Genomic DNA, 20,044 nt, shown 5'->3' with positions numbered 1-20,044 from the left:
AACTGCTGCAAAGAGATTACGTGGGCTATTTAGAAGCAAGGGAAAGGTCCAAAGCAGAAATAGGTTTTAGCCTAAGCAAAAGAAGTAGGAATAAAACTTCATCAGATTATGTAGTGTCAAAGTAAAAATTTTATACTGATACAGCTCTCAAAAGCAGGCTAATTTCACCATGGTTCAAAGCAACCCTTAACTGACAACCTTTAATTCCCTTACACAAAATCTCAGCTAAAGCTAGGAATGGTGGCTCACACCTTTAATCCTAGCACTAGGGAAGCAGAGGCAGAGGCAGAGGCAGAGGCAGAGGCAGAGGCAGAGGCAGAGGCAGAGGCAGAGGCAGAGGCAGAGGCAGAGGCAGAGGCAGAGGCAGAGGAGGCAGAGGCAGAGGCAGAGGCAGAGGCAGAGGCAGAGGCAGAGGCAGAGGCAGAGGCAGAGGAGGCAGAGGCAGAGGCAGAGGCAGAGGCAGAGGCAGAGGCAGAGGAGGCAGAGGCAGAGGCAGAGGCAGAGGCAGAGGAGGCAGAGGCAGAGGAAGAGGCAGAGGCAGAGGCAGAGGCAGAGGCAGAGGCAGAGGCAGAGGAGGCAGAGGCAGAGGCAGAGGCAGAGGCAGAGGCAGAGGCAGAGGCAGAGGCAGAGGCAGAGGCAGAGGCAGAGGCAGAGGCAGAGGCAGAGGCAGAGGCAGAGGCAGAGGCAGAGGCAGAGGCAGAGGCAGAGGCAGAGGCATCTCTTTGAGACTCTATCCCTTGCCCCCAAAAGGTATAGCATTTAAAAACAGATTTTTTTCATTTTAAATGTGTATTGTTTTGCCTACACATGTGTATGCACTCCACATTCATACCACCATGTCCTCACAGATTTCAGAAGAGAGAGTCAGATTCCCTTGAACTAAATTGCAGTTGGTCATGAGCCAACACGTGGGTGCTGGGAGTAGAACTCTGGGTAGTTATCTGCCTGAGCAGCTAGTGTTTTTAACCATTGAGTCATCTCTCCTGCCCCTAAAAATGTAACTTTCTATAAATGACCAGAAAGAGAGAGGGAGAGACAGAGAGACAGAGAGAGACAAAGACAAAGATGGATTTGTTTTAACCAATAAGACTAGAAAAACTTTGCTACAGTAAAAAACAAATGTGTTTACTCCTAAACGTATGCCTTAAGGAACTTAAACAAACAAAATTATTTTAAAAATTAGAGACAATCTACTTCTTATTTATGGAAGACTGCCATATTTTAAAGTCTCAGAAACTCCATATATCCAGAAACGTGCTTAAGAACTGCAGAGCCATTTCTAGCCATTAGATAAAAGTCAACATTCCTCAGGAACTTGTGAAGACAATTTCCATCTGCTAGAGAGACTCATTTCTCTTACCTCTGGCAGAAGGGACATAAGGCTGTTTGTGGTGCTTAAAAACATCCAAAATCCATGCAGGCCTCCAGGCTCCCTCAGGATCATAAATACCAGTTATACATTGCAAAGCGCCTCCTAGCATCCTGGCCCTTCCCTCCCCAGCTACTCATCCTCCTTATAATACACATAAGTTTTGACCACACTACCACTCTCCCACTCTCTAAAGGGCATAACTGACATTCCTTAACAGCTATAACAGTTCTCAGCTGCTAAGGCAGGAGAATGGCCAGGCCCCGCCCTACAGAAAAAAAAAACGCACCAATCCCTGAGCTTGTCCCTAGATTAGCCCATGTAATCCTGGGCCATCCTGGAGAATCCCCCCACCCCTGGAAATTTCATGTAAATAAACCTTGTCTTCCACTCATTTTTCTGCTGTTTATCGTTCAGCAAGGCAGTCACCTTCCTGCGCTCTTCCCTCGCAATAAATCTTTTGTGTGAAGTTTGGAGAGTAAAAGACCTAGGGAAAGAACATACTGAGTGGGTTTTGGGTGAAGGGGAAGGTAAGTGCCCAACAGAGTGGGTTGTTTGGGGTGCCAAGGGTTGAGGACTAAGCAATTGCCAGACTTCCTTTTAGGACTCCCACCTTCAGTGGGCTCCTTGATTTTGAGGAACAGAGGGAAGAAGACTGGAGCTAAAAGGCCCTAAAGAGAATCCATAGCCACCACAGTCTAGCTCAGTTTATCCAGTTTGTCCTCCAAGGGTCAGAAAGTATGTAGTCCCCTTTCTAGATAGCCCCACACTCCTGACCACTATGCCCAGAAGCGCATGGGATGGGTACCCTTTGCCTCATCTGATAGGGACCACTGATGCACTGGGGAAAGGAAGTCAGACTTCTGACTCTTGTTTCCCACTAACCCATTTCCCCCCACAGCATCATATAACTCTTTCTGGGACTGTGAATGCAAAAAGTGCCCTGGGATGTTTGAGAGTCTCCAGATCTGGTCAGCCTGAACCAGCTGATGAAGTAACTGAGGCTCCGTGTGCCCTTATGGAACCTAGTAATGAATGCACAGGATCTTTGTATCACTGCTGGAGAAGCAGGAGTCCAAGAAATCAACGCTTGAAAAAGATCAGGAGGCCTGGGATTGTGGGCTCCTCAGAGCAACAGCTCCTGAACTCCCAACGGAGAATGCCCAAGACTCTGAGACCAACTTCTATGGCAGAGCAACAGGAAGATGTGACATATGTGACATGCCAAATGGATCCTGTTGTAATGAAACCTGTGGATATTGAGCCAAGTGTGCCAGAAGCCAGGCCACTGCAGTTTCTGACTGTTAGGTGCTTAGATCAGGCTCTATACACACCAGCTGCTACACGGTCACGGCTAGATGCAGCTGCAGATGATCCGGATGCCAGGCAGGTATTTCTACCTGCCGTTGTGCTATTAGGTACACCAGAGCCCATGTCCCCTCTGCCTGAGGTTGACATATAGTTAAGTAGTAGAATTACCTGCTGAGTTCCACCCAGCACCAGATCCATGGCTGTACTGTCTGGATATAAGCTAGAGTCATCAGAGTGGAAGGAGAAGTTGAGAAAATATCTCCATAAGGTCAGGCTGTAAGGCATTTTCTTAACCAGTGATCAATGGTGGAGGGTCCAGCAGATTATGGGAGATGCCATCCCTGCGTTGAAGGTCACGAGTTTTGTAAAAAAGCAGGATGAGTAAGCCATTTGAAGCAAGCTAAATCAGTTCTTGCCTGCAAGTTCCTCCCTGCTTGAGTTCTTGTCCTCACTTCCTTTGGTAATGAATAGTGATATGGAAATGTAAGCTGAATTACCTCCCCTTGCTAAACAGAAAACAAAATAAACAAACCTATGTCTCTCTTCTATTGTCAGAGTAGGGGTACAGCCTTGCCAGTCCCACCAAGCTCCACCACTTAGCTGTATCTTCAGGTGAATCCCCTTACCTATTCCTTCCTACCAACTCCTAAGCTTTTCCCAAGATCAGAATCCCCAGATGCCAACAATCCCAAAGCCACTCTGGGAAGCTAGGCCCCCAAGTAAGCTTGTATAAACTCTGTTTTCTGTTCAGCTGACTGCTTCCCACCCAAACAGAGATATGCACCTTCCTGGGTTTCTCCCTCTCAATAAACCTTGTGTGTGAGGTTTGTTGTGTAGTATGACTTTGTGGTATTCTTTGACTTCCAACTGTCATGATACATTTCCATTTAGAACTGCCACACTCACACTGGGGAACATTTTCCCTCAGACTGTAACACCTCTGGTACAACGACTTGGGTAGAGTCTCATGGTGCCTGTGCTCTACCTCGGGTTCTGAAATAAACTCAGACCCATTCCTCATCTCTAGTCCACCTACAGCAGGACTACAATACCTTCTGCCTCACCAATCACTCAACACTCCATCCACCAATGCCAATTAGGTAAGCTTGCCCTTTGGTCAGTGGAGTCACTTCTCAGAGTCCAAGGAAGTGATTGTTGAATGTCTGGCACCCCTTGGATACTCTTGTATATGGAGGAACCCCAAACTACTATCTTTAAGGCTAGGATTGACCCTCTTCTCCTGACCCTATCCTCCAATCCTTGGAACTTCAATTTTGTGGTTTCCTTAGGCCCAATGGGGCTATTGGCCCTCTTCTCCCACCTTCCCTTTGGAGTTGCTCAGAATCCCACAGCTCTTGTGGTTTTTGTAAACCTGTTCTTTGACACACTTCTGTGGATGCAATCTCTACCTTAGAGCTGGGGCTTTATTCTCCTCTTCTAGAGTCTATGAAATCTCTGGTAACAGACGTTCATTCTCTCTTCTGGTTTAACCAGGTTAAGCCTGGACACATGTTGAATGTAGTGATAAGCCACCGAATGACTTGGTCCTCATTCAGTCCTCCCTGAGTCCTGGGGATTTGCATAGCTACAGCATGAAATGACATTTTTCTCCCCCTTTCTTATCCATGAGAATGGTATCTTCGAACTGGAGGAGCAGATAGGGATTGCAACTACATTAGAAGAACAATATAGGCTGGCCTGACCACCCAGCTCTCTCGTAGTCTAGACCACCAATCAAGGAGTGTACCTGGAGGGATCCATGGCTCCGGATACATATGTAGCAGAGGATGGTCTTGCCTGACAGCAACAGGAAGGAGGGAAGGCCCTTGGTCACTGGCTTGATGCCCCAGCATGGGGGAATATTGGAGCAGTGGGTTGAGAGAGTATGTGTGGGTGGGGGAGCACTCTCATACAAACAAAGGGAAGGGAGGAGGGCAGATGGGGGGTTGGTAGAGGGGTAACCAGAAAGTAGGATATCATGGGATGGGGGGTTGGGTGGTAGAGGGAGTAACAACAAAATGGTATATCATTTGAGATGTAAATGAATGGAATGATTAATTTAAAAAAATTAGATTTGAGCTGCCCAACAAGACCATTAGTAGCCACATACAACTATTGTAATTTTTACTTTAAGCTAATAACATTCAGTTCCTCATTTTCACTAGCAAGAATCCAAAACACTCAACACCACACATCTGCCTGTGATGGCCTGCAGATTACAGAGTACATACCTCAGCACAAGAAGTCCCTGTGAAACACAACTACAGAGACAGTAGTCACCATACATTCAAGTTGTAGAAATATAGAACTCCATCCTTTAATCCTAGTACCTGAAGGAGAGGCAATCAGAATTCTGTGAGTTTGAGGCCAGACTAATCTCTATGCTGCAAGCTCCAGACCAGGTTGACTGACACAGTGAGATCCTCTCTCAAAACAAAACTACACTGAACAAATTGACTGCATTCCTGTTGAACACTTCAAGAATATACACGTTAACCAACAGTAAATAGAGCAAGAAAAAAAATTCCACGTATTTTCTAGAGTAGAAGTTGTAGAAACTGTACCCATTGTTCACATGCAATTAAGTTAAACTTTGGAAGGCTGATTGGATAGTTGCATTCCTAATGAAGATTATCCTTGTCACCACAACTGACAACCCGAGATAACCCCTGGAATGGCAGAGGGAGAGAATCAAAATCCTCACACATATACATACATTAAATTCATTTTCTTAAAAATTAATTATTAAAGAATAAACAGCAATGTTGCAGTAAATATTATAGAATGGATCTACCATCCCATGCTAGTGCTGGCTGTGGTGGGCCACATGGCATCTGCAGATATTTTCATCTTAAAGAGCAAAGCATCTCAACCAGACTTGCCATCTCATGCTGCTGCAGGCTAATCCCTGAGCCTGGAAGTAGCCACCCTCTTTTAACTCTCTTGCTTGGGACTCTGCTCACATTCGCCACATCTGCCCCCTGTGGTAGCAGTCACAACTCCCAGTAACCCATCAAAATCAAAACTCAATAAGCTTGTAATTTAGCAATCAGATTTATAATTCTCATTACACAAAATGTCCATACAAGAAAGTCACAACCAATTGATAATGATATAAACTGCCCACCTAGATAAGATAAATTGTCCTATAAAATTCCATCCCTTATGAAATACACATTTAAGGTCACACTGCCTGGGTTGTCCTTCTCTGCCTCCATCTTGGTTCTTCTCCTTTCTTTTCCTCTCTCCCACATTTCCAAACTCTGTCCCCACCTTACTTTTTCACTGCCCAATCTCAGGCCTTCCCTGGCCTTGTGCCAGCCCTCACCTGCAAACAGAAATCAACTACACAGCAGTGCACTCATACGAACAACTCAGCTAAATTATTTTTTTTTTCGTTTTCTTGTTTTGTTTTTTGTTTATGAGACAGTGTCTCACTATGTAACTCTGGCTATCCTGAGACTGATTTCTACTCTGACTCATAACCTTTATGTTTCCTCTTCTACAAAATCCCTGAGCTCTAAGGAGAGGGATTTGACAAATAACTTCCATTTAGCATCTCTATCCTTGTAATATTTAACTGTGAGTCTCTGCATCTTTTCCTATCTACTTTTGGAGGAAGTCTCTCTGATAATGACCAGGTAAGGTACTGATCTATGAGTATAGAAGAATATCATTAATAGTCAATTTATTGAAAAAAGTTTTAGACCAGTAATGTTTACTTTTATTCTAGGTCTCTGACCTACCTAGTCTCTGATTCCTCATTACTCAAGCAGTGCCACATATTGGTTCCCTCTTGTGGACTGTGCCTTAGGTCTAATAAGACAATGGTGGGCTACTCTCACAAGTTCTGTGCTTCCATTGCCCTAGCATATTTTGCAGGCCAGACCAATGTTTTATAACTGGGTTGGTGTCCATATGTCTCATTTGGTAGCCTGCAGAGTACATTTCCTCACCACAGAGATCAGAACGTAGGGATGAGGCACCACGTAGAAAGCAGCCACCTTCTTCATGATCAATGAGTTGTTAGGACATTGTCCTCAGCGATGGAACACTGCTATCATTTTGTGATAAGCAGTCTTTTGTCTTAACAATAGCTTGGCTTGTTTGGGGATATTCATGGGACCCCCATGGCCAACAGCTCAACTGAATGTAATCATATCCTACCTTGCTACAAATTATGGCCAGTTAATACTCCATATTTACCATTACTAGAAGTTCTCATTAGGATCACCTTTATAGATTTTAGGAAGTTTCCACTCCACTAGTTCCGTCATAAGTCTTAAATGTCCCCATAATTCCAGCTGTCTCTTCTATTCTTTCCCTCCACTCATACCCCTACTCCCATCCACATTTACCCTCAGTCCACCCATAAAATCTAGGTTCTTCCCTTTTAGGGAGTTCACTGCATCAACCTGAGAATCCTCCATTTTACCTAGCCTCTATGGATCTACAGATTGAGCCTTACTTAATAGTTATCACTTACTTAATAGCTAATATTGATTTATAAGTGAATACTATCATATTTGTCTTCCTGGATCTGGATTACCTCACTCGGGACTTTTTTTCTAGTTCCATCAATTTGCCTGCAAATTTCAAGATGTCAGTGTGTGTGTGTGTGTGTGTGTGTGTGTGTGTGTGTGTGTGTGTACATGCTTCTTCAAACTGCTTGCTGTCTGCTGTCTGCCTCATCTTTTTTTGGACTTTTAAAAAATTATTTGTATTTCAAGTGTTATCCCATTTCCCAGCTTCCTGTCCATAAGCCCCTATCCCATTGCCCTCCCCCTTCTATGAGGGTATTCCCCACCCACCTACTCAGCCCTTCTTGCCTCTCTGCCCTGACATTCCCAGTGTTCCTGGGAGCTCTGGTTGGTTGGCATTGTTGTTCTTATGGGGTTGCAAACCCCTTCAGCTCCTTCAATCTTTTCTCTAACTCCTCCAATGGGGACCCTGTTCTCAGGTCAATGGTTGGCTGTAAGCATTTCCCTCTGTATTTATCATGCTTTGGCAGAGCCTCGCAGGAAATAGTTATATCAGGTTCCTGTCGGCATGCTCTTCTTGCCATCAACAATATTGTTTGGGTTTGGTGGCTGTGTGTATATGGGGTGGATCGTCAGTTGGAGCAGTCTCTGAATGGCCTTTCCTTCAGTCCCTGCTCCAAATTTTGTCTCCATATCTCCTCCTATGAATATTTTGTTCCCCCTTCAAAGAAGGACTGAAGCATCCATACTTTAGTCGTTCTTCTTCCTGAACTTCATGTGGTCTGTGGATTGTATCTTGGATAACCCAAGCTTTTGGGCTAAGCTGAGTGCTTAAGAGCACTGACTGTTTTTTCCAAAGATCTTGAGATCAATTCTCAGCAAGCACATGGTGGCTCACAGCCATTTATAATAGGATCTGATGACTTCACCTGGTGTGTACGATGTCATTTTTTAAACAGTTGAGTAATATTCCATTGTGTATGTACCACATTTTCATTAGTGATTTTTCTGTTGAGGGACATTAGGTTGTTTCCAGGTTTTCAGTTACTATGAATAAAAATTCAATGAATAAGAGTATGCAAGTTAACATGTGGTAGAACAACATACCCTTTGATCCAAGAGTATACCTATGATCCAGGTGTATCAGAGACCTCAACATAAAACTGAATACACTAAAACTGATAGAAGAAAAAATGAGGAATAGCCTTGAATGCAATGACACAGGAGACTTTCTGAACAGAACACTTGTACCAGAGGCACCAAGATCAAGAATTAATAGTTGGGACCTTATGAAATTGAAAAACTTATGTAAGGCAAAAGACAAAGTGGGACAAAGAGGCAGCCTATGAAGTGGGAAAAGTTTTTTCCAACTCCACATTTGAAGCAGACTAATATCCAAAATATATAAAGAACTCAAGAAGTTAGATATCAAAAAACCAAATAATTTTAAAAATCAGGTATGGATTCAAACAAAAAATTCTCAATAGAGAAAGCTCAAATGGTTAAGAAATACTTAAATGGATCTTCAACATGCTTTCCCATCAGAAATACACATCAAACTACTGTGATGCTCCGTCTTACATCCGTCAATACGGCTAAAATCAATAGCACACGTGACAGTTTATGCTGGTGATGATATGAAACAAGAGGAATAGTTTCCATTACTGCTGGGAGTACACACTTGTAAAGTCACTATGGAAATCAATATGGCAGTTCCTCAGAAAGTTAGGAAATAGGCTGCCTGGAGCTTCAGCAACACCACTCTTGAGTTTTGTTCAGGGTGATAAATATGGGTCTATTTGCATTTTCCCACATGCACACACCAGGTTTTACCAGCACCATTTGTCTAAGATGCTCTCTCTTTTCCAATGTATATTTCTTTTTTCATTTTTTTATTATCTATATTTCTTTACTTACATTTCAAATGTTGTTCCCTTTCCCGGTTTTCTCTCCATAAGCCCCCATCCCCAATCCCTACCCTATACGGGTGTTCCCCCCATCCATCCCGCTTACTGCTCCTCCTATATTCCCCTGCACTGGGGGTCCAAACTTGGCAGGAACAAGGGCTTCCCCTCCCCTGGTGCCCCAACAAGGCTATTCTCTGCTACATATGCAGTTGGAGCCCTGGGTCAGTCCATGTATAGTCTTTCAGTGGTGGTTTAGTTCCTGAAAGCTCTGGTTGGTTGACATTGTTGTTCTTATGGGGTTGCAAGCTGCTTCAACTCTTTCAGTCCTTCCTCTAATTCCCCTAAATGGGGTCCTGTTCTCAATTCAGTAATTTGCTGCTAGCATTGATGCCTGTATTAGACATGCTCTGGATGTGTCTCTCAGGAGAGATCTATATCTGGTCCCTTTCAGCATGCATTTTTCAGATTCATCAATCTTATCTAGTTTTGGTGGCCATATATATATGGGCCACATGTGGGGCAGGATCGGAATGGCCTTTCCTTGAGTCTATGCTCTAAACTTTGCTTCCAAATCCCCTCCTATGCATAATTTTCCTCTTTTTAAGAAGGAGTGGGAGCATCCTCATTTTGTTCATCCTTCTTCTTGAACTTCCTGTGGTATATGGATTGCATCTTGGGTAATTGGAGCCTTTTGGGCTAATATCCATTTATCAGTGAGTGCATACCAAGTGTGTTTTTCTGTGATTGGGTTACCTCACTCAGGATGATATTTTCTAGTTCATTCCATTTGCTTATGAATTACATGAAGTCATTGTTTTTGATAGCTGAGTAGTACTCCAATGTGTAGATGTCCCACAATTTTTTTAATCCATTCCTCTGTTGAAGGGCATCTGGGTCCTTTCCAGCTTCTGGCTATTATTAATAAGGCTGCTATGGACATAGTGGAGCATGTGTCTTTGTTGTATGTTGGAGCATCCTGGTATATGCCCAGTAGAGATATGGCTGGGTCCTCAGGTAGAGGAATGTCCTATTTTCTGAGGGACCTCCAGACTGATTTCCAGAGTGGTTGTACCAGTTTGCAATCCCACTAACAATGGAGGAGTGTTCCTCTTTCTCAACATCCTCGCCAGCATCTGCTGTCAGTTGAGTTTTTTATCGTAGCCATTCTGAATGGTTTGAGGTGGAATCTCAGGGTTGTTTTGATTTGCATTTCCCTGATGACTAAGGATGTTGAACATTTCTTTAGGTGCTTTTTGGCTATTATATAATCCTGAGAATGTTTTGTTTGGCTCTGTACCCAATTTTTTAATACGGTTATTTGGCTCTCTGGAGTCTGACTTCTTGAGTTCTTTTTATATTTTGAATATTAGCCCTGTACCAGATGTAGGATTGGTAAAGATCTTTTCCCAATCTGTTGGTTACCATTTTGTCCTAATGACAATGTTTTTTGCCTTACAGAAGCTTTGCAGTTTTATGAGGACCAATTTGTTGATTATTGATCTTAGAGCATAAGCCATTGGTGTTTTGTTCAGGAAATTTTCCCCAGGGCCCATGTGCTCAAAAATCTTCTCCGCTTTGTCTTCTACTAGGTTGAATGCATCTTGTTTGATGTGGAGGTCCTTGGTCCACTTGGACTTAAGCTTTGTACATGGTGATAAGAATGGATCCATTTGCATTCTTCTATGTTCGGACCTCCAGTTGAACCAGCACTTTCAGCATTTGGTGAAAATGCTATCTTTCTTTCATTGGATGGTTTTAGCTCCTTTGTCAAAGATCAAGTGACCACAGGTGTGTGGGCTCATTTCTGGGTCTTCAATTCTGTTCCTCTGATCTATCTGCCTGTATCTGTACCAATACCATACAGTTTTTATGACTATTGCTCTGTAATACTGCTTGAGTTCAGGGATAGTGATTCCCCCAGAAGTTCTTTTATTGTTGAGGATAGTTTTCACTATCCTGGGTTTTTTTGTTATTCCAAATGAATTTACAAATTGCTCTTTCTATCTCTATAAAGAATTGAGTAGGAACATTGATGAGGATTGCATTGAATCTGTAGATTGCTCTTGGCAAAATGGCCATATTTTCTACATTAATCCTGCCAATCCATGAGCATGGGAGATCTTTCCATCTTCTGAGATCTTCCTCACTTTCTTTCTCCAGTTACTTGAAGTTCTTGTCATATAGATCTTTCACTTGCTTGGTTAAAGTCACACCAAGATATTTTATATTATTTGGGACTATTGTGAAGGGTGTCATTTCCCTAATTTTATTCTCAGCCTGTTTATCCTGTTTGAGTAGAGGAAGGCTTCTGATTTGTTTGAGTTAATTTTATACCCCGACACATTGCTGAAATTGTTTATCAGGTTAAATAGTTCTCTGGTGAAACTTTTGGGGTCACTTAAGTACACTATCATGTCATCTGTAAATAGTGATATTTTAATTTCTTCCTTTCCAATTTGTATCCATTTAACCTCCTTTCATTGTCTGATTGTTCTGGCTAGGACTTTGAATACTTTACTGTATAAGTAGGGAGAGAGTGGACAGCCTTGCCTAGTTCCTGATTTTAGTGGGATTGTTTAAAATTTCGCTCCATTTAGTTTGATGTTAGCTACTGGTTTGCTGTATATTGCTTTCACTATGTTTAGATATGAGCCTTGAATTCCTGATCTTTCCAGGACTTTTATCATGAAGGGGTGTTGAATTTTGTCACATGCTTTTTCAACATCTAATGAAATGCTAGGCAGCAAATGAGGAAGACAGAAAAGTTAATGAAATTCCAAGGACATGAATAATTCGATGCTCTGTAGATGGTTCTGAGATGTGGGGTCATATAGAAGGACCAGAGAGACCTAGTAAGAATCTGTCTATGACCAGGTGGCCAGCAAAGGAATAGTGACCTCAGTACCATATGCCAGGACTGGAATATAAGAAAGTGAATTTTTTCCCAGGTTCCTAAGCAAGGAATGTAGTCCTACAAGAGTCTCTGTAGGCTGAATATTGTCAGGCATGGTATGTTAGACTTCTGACCAACAACACTGGAGTTAAGAAAAGAATGGGGCTTGAAAATGCTTTGCTTAGATGGTAGTTTTCTTTGGTCTCAATGAAAAGCTAAGGTATAATATAATGCATATGTCTTCCTTCATGGCTTATCTATACTGATCACAGAATTCATATTGCATTCACATAACTGGAGAAACAAGTGTCTTCTCGTGAATGTTTGGTGTTATCACCAGGGCTGAACACGCTTTCCCTCTGGTTTTAAGACAGGTACTCTAGTGTACACCTCTTACCCTGTTACCTCAATTAGGGTGTCACATCCAGACTTAAGTATCCTCTGCCCTAGCACTCCCTACCCCTGACACTGCAGCCTGCAGTTCTTGGTTTGTCAACCCTGAAGGCATTGGCAGCACCGACATCTTACTCACCTTCAGTGTGAATTTGGCATGAGAAGGTAATCAGTAAAAGTGCAGATCTCATGAGTTCAACTAAATATAACTATTTCACAGCTCACACCACAGGACTGAACTTTAAAGAGAGAAGTTGGCTGAGCAGGGAAATCTCATGGTATTTGGTGTTATAGGTGTCCCTGGAAGTTTGTTTCACTTCTGTATCCCTGCTCAGCTATTGGCCACTGGCAACTTTATTTATCAATCAAAATCAACTGGAGCAGAGTCCCTCAGCATTTTAAGTGCAGATTTTCAGACTCCTGTGCAATTTGGAGGACTAAATTAATATGAGTACCATTAGAACAAATCGACAATATATAAACAATGTTTTTTAAATACATTGAAACAATACTTTGCAAAGTATTTTTGAACCCCTGTAAATTGGCTATCCCAAGGTTGCCATCTCATTAAAGGAAAAACATTCATTTCTCTAGAAGATAAATACCCCGAAAAACAAAATAGCCCCTTTAGGCTCTTAATTTCTTATTAGGCATTCTGTCTATGTCTATGGAGATGAAAGCTTAAAATACCAGTTCTGTAATGACAAAGAATTTCTAAGCTTATGATATTGAGAATTTTACTATAAGTCTGAATATAGATGTAACATAAGACACAGGGTAGTATCATAGAGACGTTTTAGCAGTGTGTCCAATACAGTGAATTAAAAGAAGCCCATTCAATCTAGAAAGACTTCCAGACCATTCACAGCATAAATCTTGGGAAGGGATTCATCTTCCATTATCACATGATAAGAGAGAGAGAGAGAGAGAGAGAGAGAGAGAGAGAGAGAGAGAGAGCCTCCTGACTTGAGTGACATAGAAGAAATTTAAATATGAGCAGGAGGCTATTTAAACAAATTTTTAAGTAAGCCTTCCAGGTATGATAAATATATTGGTTTAAAAAACATTAATTTACCATGTTATAACTTCATCATATTTAAATTCAAAATTAACTTTAAGTTTAGTTTGAATAATTAAATCAGCCATTTAACCAAGAGAGAAAAAATGCACAAATTAATGGAATGAAATCAGCCATAATTCAGTTCAAAGCCACAAATGATTGTGATATTATTGTTCTCCTAGTATATTAAATAAGCTTTGCTCATGGAAAGGTGATGTGCATTGGGATCCTATGCCCTTACATACATAAATTCAATATATGTTCATGAGGAAAAATAGTCATGGTTAACATGGAAAGATCAAGGTGAAAGTGTGTGTGAGCACACTCTTGGCTCTGTTTAGGGTTATCTTGTTATGGAGTACCAGTAGAAAGCATGACAATACATGTACACATGTCTGCTTTCAACAGTTACTTAATTGGACTATAATATTTCAGAATCGTAGGCAAAGAGTGAGAAGTGGAAGAACCAGTTATAGATACAGTCACACCTCAGTATCCAGAAGATGTTGATCTCAAGACTGCAGAAGCCAGACCGCTGCATCAAGTGTTAAAGTTTTTGTGTATAATCTATACATGGTGAGCCATATCAGTTATTTATATCTACACTAGTTATAATACTAATGCTTTCTGAAAAACAGTTCTCTCTCTCTCCCTCTCTCTCTTTCTCTCTCTCTCTCTCTCTGTGTGTGTGTGTGTGTGTGTCTGTCTGTCTGTCTCTTCCTCTCCCTCCTCCCCTTTGTCTTCTTTCTCAGCCACACAAACATAATGTGTGTATGTTTTTGTGTACATTTATATAGATAAACACAAACATTCCAGTAAAATTTAGATATGATTTTAGCCATAAGTCACTGATATTCAAATTCTATAAAATAAAATATTCATCTTCATTTTACACAATTAGTTCAATATCAGAAGCTGAAGTCCCTTGACCTATACAGCTTCCACCTCTGTTAGAGCATGTCTCTGGTCTCTCCCAGAGTTGACTCCAGAGAAAGGTCAAATGTTCATTCCTCTTTCGAAAAACCATATGAGGGGCCTTGGAGAGGTTCAGGAATCCTAATGGAGTGTGATCTCATCTTCCTAAAACCCTACTGCAGGAGTTTGGTAGTACATAGGAAGCAGTGTCTTTGGAGACTAAACCCAAAGCATTCTGGAAAGGTACAACGTTTGACACAAGCTGCCAGGAAACTGAGGCATATGTGTGGGTTCTGCTGCTAACTGGGGACCTTGGTAAGGAGTCTTCCTCCGAGTGAGCAGGATGAGGACTGGCTGCAAACTGTCAGCAGTAGAGAGGGCACTAAGACAGCGTTCTGAGGACATTGGCTTGGTACAGTGAGGGCTTCTCCTGATTGCTCTGCTCTTTCAACCACAGCACAGAGGGCACTCGGATGCAGATGGAACAACCTGGAGAAATAAAGGAGAACTAGGAAAAGGCAGTAAAGCGGGAGAGCTCGGTAGGAGCAGTGGGTACTTACAGGAAGCAATGTTCACAGTCCCTGCTGGAGAAGGCTGGAAGAGTGAATTGAAGCAGGCAGAAACCTGCCAAGGAGAAACAGCATGGAGAGCACGGACTTCATCCTGCCAGAAAGTCACCAGTGAAGACCTTATGATTAGAATCTTAATTATTCATTCCCTCACTGTAGGTCTTAGAATTTTTTAATTAATTTACTTATTCACTTTATATCCAACTGAAGTTTCCACTCAATTCACTCCTCGAAGTCCTTCTCCCAACTCCCCCACCACAAATATTCCTCCTCCATTTCTCTTTAGAAGAAGGGAGTCCTTCCATGGATATCAATGAGCCTTGGCATATCAAGTTTCAGTAACACTAGGAGCACTTTATCCTATTGGGGTTAGACAAGGGAGCTTGGTAGGGGAAAGGATTTAAAAGTTAAGCATCAGAGTCAGAGACAGTTCCTGATTTCACTGTTGAGTCCCACATGAAGACCAGGCTACACAATATGTTACATATGTGCAGAGGGCCTAGGTCGGTAACATGCTTGCTCTCTGATTGCCATACAACCTTAATTATCATTAGTAACATGGAGTCCTTTCAAAGAAAGTACAGCACAGAAAGTGCACAAAGGAATCAAAGGTTCATGGAACTTTTTGTGTCCTAAAACACACAGGTGCTTTCTTATGTGGCCTGTTATTCTTCTGGTCTGTATTTCCACTCCATAAAAATACTTGTCAGTACAGCACAGGCAAGGGCCACCTCAGCAGTGCTTTCCTTTGTAGTGACTGAAATTGCTTAGAGCTGCTTTCTTCCTCTTCTCTGATTTATCTCAGAGAAGACTGACAGAGTTTGCTTCACTGGGACATAGCAAAGCATTCATAGTGGTTATCTGTTGAGATTACCTGACAGCAGACAGAGCAAAATGAAATGGGATTTTCCAGCATACCAGAGATTCATCCTGTCAGGTCCATGACCACTGGTGGTATGGAGACCACATGTTTGTCTCAGCAGCCCAACTGTAAGTTGTATTTGTGAATCCACTTCAGAGTTTGCAAATGAAACTAACAACACATCCTTGAACTGTCAGAACATAGCTCTTCTCCCCTTCCCCGAGGCATCTTCCTCTATTCTCATGCAAGTCTTAAAACTATGTCAAACAAGAGAATTCAAAACATACTTCAAGGATGATCATGTTGGATTTCACATCCTTGTGGTAGGAAGGAATGCTAGAGGAAGAACTTGAAGGTATGGGTAGGAACAGTAGCAGGGAGATAAAGAGGCAGGGACGCTTTAGGGCCTGCTGAAGCAGAACACTGAGCAACAGCCAAAGCCTACAGTGGCCAGCCTTGCTGTTGGCATCCTACTCCCTGCCCTCTCTCCTGAGAAATGCTTCCTAAGTTGTTTACTTCCCATTATGCTAAGTCAGTATCTGAGAGGAGATGAAGCTGAACCTACCAAAAGGTAGCATGTCTCATCTCCAAATGGATGCTTAGGAAAACACCACTGAGGTCACAGGCCCTCCCTTGGCATTCCTCTTCCCATGACCCCATTCCCTCACTGGCAGCTCTCATTGGTCCTCATCCCAGAAACCTGAACTGAGCCCTGTACAGGTTGGAATCTGTGCTAAGGAACTGAAGCACCTTGGAACCTAATGAGCTCAAGCATGTTCCCTTTCTTCTCTTCTATTAGATGCAGGCTTTATAGTCTTAGGTTTCCATCCTTGATGCATTTGAAGTTGAACGTCATACATGGTAAGAGAGGTGCATCTAATTTTATTCTTCTTGTATGGATATCCAGTTTTACTAGTACCATTTAATTTATTTATTTATTTATTTATTTTGGCTATACATTGTCATTAAAATTTCTCTCTCATTCTAAGAGACTGGAACCTTACAGTCAAACATAATAATGTACCTTGAGCTCATCTAAGATTAAGACTGCTGACCTACTGTGTACTCAGCCTGTTAGTTTAACATACCTTTAAGAGAAAAATGTAACAATCAATAGTATTTACCTTGGATTTCCCATGCAATCAAATCTTACAACACAAGCTAATGCATTGGTTCAATCTTAAATTATATATTATTCCATACCCTTCACCCAAAGAACAATACATGTATGTTAGGATAATAAATTCTGAAAACAATGAATAGGTTAAAAACAACCATGTAAATTAAATATCCACATAAATGTTGAAAACAATTATGTATATTGTTTTATAGAATTTTTTATCAGGGTGAGTTGGAATTAGTCAATAATATTTGGTCTCTTGAAAAACTCGAACATTTTTGTAAAGTATTCCTCATTTCTTTCCAGTGTGATGCTTTCTATGCTGTCCAATAAATACAAAACAAAGGCCTTCGGGGGGCCAGACACATAGTGACAGATGAGATGGCTAGAGAATTGAAAGACATAGGGACACAAAGTCACAATCATAAAAAAATACATTATGGATAACCCAGAAGCCATAAATTATACACAGAGAAAAAAGGAGAATCCAAATCTGGGCTTGTTCTTGGTCAAACTACACCAAGGGGAAGCTTTTGGGTTTCTTTCCTTAATCTGACACCAACAGATTTTAGTTTATCACTGTTTGTTAAAGAAACTGTGTTTTTGTTTTTGTCTTTGTTTTTTTTGCCAATGTGTAACTTTTGACTTCTTTTTTAAGAATGAGGAGGCTGATGTGTGAGTTTTCAATGATACACCATTGCTCAATATGTCTTATAACAACGCCATACTGTTTTATTACTGTAACTATGAAATGACTTAAAGGAAAAACTGTGATGCTTTGTACTACTGCACTGTTTTGCATTAATTTGGGGGCTTTGTGTTTCTTTGTGAAATTTTTAAGGTTTTAATATTTTCTGTGAATAATTTGGTTCGAATTTTGGCAGGGACTGTGTTGAATCTGGAGACTGAGTTTGATAGTATGGCCGTGGTCACAAGGCTATTACTACTAATCCCTGGGCATGAAGGCCTTTCTACTTTTTAGTGTCTTCAATCAGATTCTAGGGCATCTAGGGTTTTCACCATACAAGGATTTCACCTCCTTGGTTACATTTTCCACAGAAAAAATATCGAGGGTATTGTGAATGACATTTTCCCTGGATTTCTTTCTCATTAAGTCTGTCATTTATATTTGGGAAGCCTGCTGATGAGTAGCGAAGGGGGTGATGACCTGAGAGAGAGTGGGAATGGGGTTGAATCAGATCATTGACACATCGTACAAAACTCAAAGAATTGAAGAAGTGAGAGCAACAGAAGTTCTGATGTCAAAAGGAAATCCAAATGAATTAGAATTATCTCTTAAAGAGTTTAAAATCCTTAGCAGTTAGCAAAATGAAAATTAAACTAATTTGATATTTAATTTTACACAGTCAAGATGCATAACAACATGGGGAATCACAAATGCTGGTGAGGATGAGCAAACCAAGGCTGTTGGTGGAATTGCGAACTGCCTTAGCCACTCTGGACATCAGTGTGGATAATCCAAATATACCTAACAATATACCCACCACATGACCCAACCTTCCTGCTCCTCAGCATATATCCAAAGACTTCTAGAGCCTACACAGCAGGCACTTACCAGCTAAGCCATGCTCGCTGTTGCTCTGCTCACAGTCACTAGAATATGGAAACTACCAAAAAGTTCTCTAACAGATGACTCGATCATAGAAAGTCTGCATGTAATTCTATTTAGCTCTTAAATAAATCTCATAAAACATGGCAGCAAATAGATGAAAAGCTAGAAAAATGTTATACTGAGTGAGGCGATCCTGATCCAGAAAGACAAACACCATATGTTCTCTGTTATTTGCAAACTCTTGCTCCAAATGTTTATATGTTAGTACACAACGTAGTGTAACTGTACACAAATAGTAAAGAGAGACCATAAACAGAAGGAAAAACAAGCTTCAGATGAAGGGCTACAGTCAATGGCTGCTAAAGAATGAAGAATCAGTATTTCTCTGAGACAAGCCCATCTCTAGTAAGAGAAACAAAGTATTATCTGTTTTAGACTTTAGATTTTTTTCCCTTCTGCATTTTTGTTCAGAATTGGAACAGAAGCCACATATTTCAAAATTCCCTCTATATCAAACTGATATTTGTCTTATACATATTATTTGTACACATCTCAATACAAATCTTTCTCTAAATAGAAAAGAAATGAAATTCCTCAAGCTCGTGATACATGCTGAGACTTATCATAGCTCCCTTCCTGATTGCTTTCCTTGTGTCCATGGAAGATCATTCCAACTACTTTCTACTACGAAGAAAAGGCCCAGGTAGAAAGATCTAGTTTTGGAGGAAGACATTTCAAAACAATGTTCACCTTTTCAAGAATTATTGTTTTAGAGTCAATTGTGGCAGTCATGGTAAAAGTCTTAGATTTTGTATTTCTGTTACAAAACACTGAAGACTGTTTGTTTCATAAATAAAATAGTTTTCATTCATTATTCCAGACAGACAAAAAGTCTAAAAAAGTTCCTGTCTGTCATAGAATAGTAGGTGGCCTCGCATGGTTGTAAAAAATGAAAAATGGCTCACATGAAAATGAAAATGACTGACATGCCAACCTTTGAGAGACAAACATCATAAATGATGCCATAGACATCTGTGTTTCCTGGACACATTTTAAAAATGTAAGAAGTTGTATTACGAGAAAAATACTCCATTGCGCGTACACAGTTTTCTGAGCATGTAAGAATTCTATGCATAATCATGACTGAGAGTCACCCACTTAACCTGATTATCCAAAGGTAATTATTTTACAGGCGTAGTACAGCAAAGTAAAAGCCATTTGCAAGTTATAAAAATGTGAATTGATTTGCTTTCCTGAAGTATTATGAAATACTCCTGAGGTTCGATGTAAAGTGTGAAGCAATGTAAAAACTTTTAATAATTAGACTCAGTCTGGAACCAGGTTTTAAAAAATGAATCTTATTTTTATAAAGTACAATTATCAAGTGGACTCATGACCATAATTACTCAGTATATTGACATATGTTCTTTTATGCACAAGCTCTCCCAGGAAGCATCATGTGGTACACTAGTAAAAATTTGTGAAATGATAAGAAGATTCAAGTTACTAAGTTATATTTGCCATAACATTGAAGAAAAATCATTACTAAGTACAGATGCATAAAACATATGGATTAGAATTGATTCATTTC

General features: G+C 40.9%; 1 protein-coding gene and 1 long non-coding RNA gene across 3 annotated transcripts in view; one reads left to right on the top strand and one right to left on the bottom strand.

Moving 5' to 3' along the window:
* LOC108350924 (uncharacterized) overlaps positions 1–1,639 on the bottom strand; it is a 35,274-nt gene extending 33,635 nt beyond the window's left edge. The window contains exon 1 of one of the 2 annotated variants that reach the window (XR_015620119.1): positions 1,361–1,639. Coding sequence is in view for 1 of the 2 variants with exons in the window: in XM_087551475.1 (XP_087407601.1) it covers positions 1,361–1,481 (121 nt within the window). In the remaining variant the exon portion in view is untranslated. The remainder of the gene's footprint in view (positions 1–1,360) is intronic. The other variant, XM_087551475.1, reaches the window with a different exon arrangement.
* Positions 1,640–1,673: 34 nt separating this feature from the next.
* LOC134478923 (uncharacterized) lies at positions 1,674–3,512 on the top strand. Its single transcript, XR_015620118.1, has 2 exons — positions 1,674–1,899; positions 2,271–3,512. It is a non-coding gene; the product is annotated as an uncharacterized LOC134478923 (long non-coding RNA).
* Positions 3,513–20,044: the final 16,532 nt, after the last annotated feature.

This window comes from Rattus norvegicus, chromosome 5, assembly GCF_021556685.1.
Source record: "Rattus norvegicus strain SHRSP/BbbUtx chromosome 5, alternate assembly SHRSP_T2T, whole genome shotgun sequence".
Classification (NCBI taxonomy): domain Eukaryota; kingdom Metazoa; phylum Chordata; class Mammalia; order Rodentia; family Muridae; genus Rattus; species Rattus norvegicus.
Note: the sequence above shows the minus strand (reverse complement) of the source record. Positions and strands in the feature narration are given on the sequence as shown.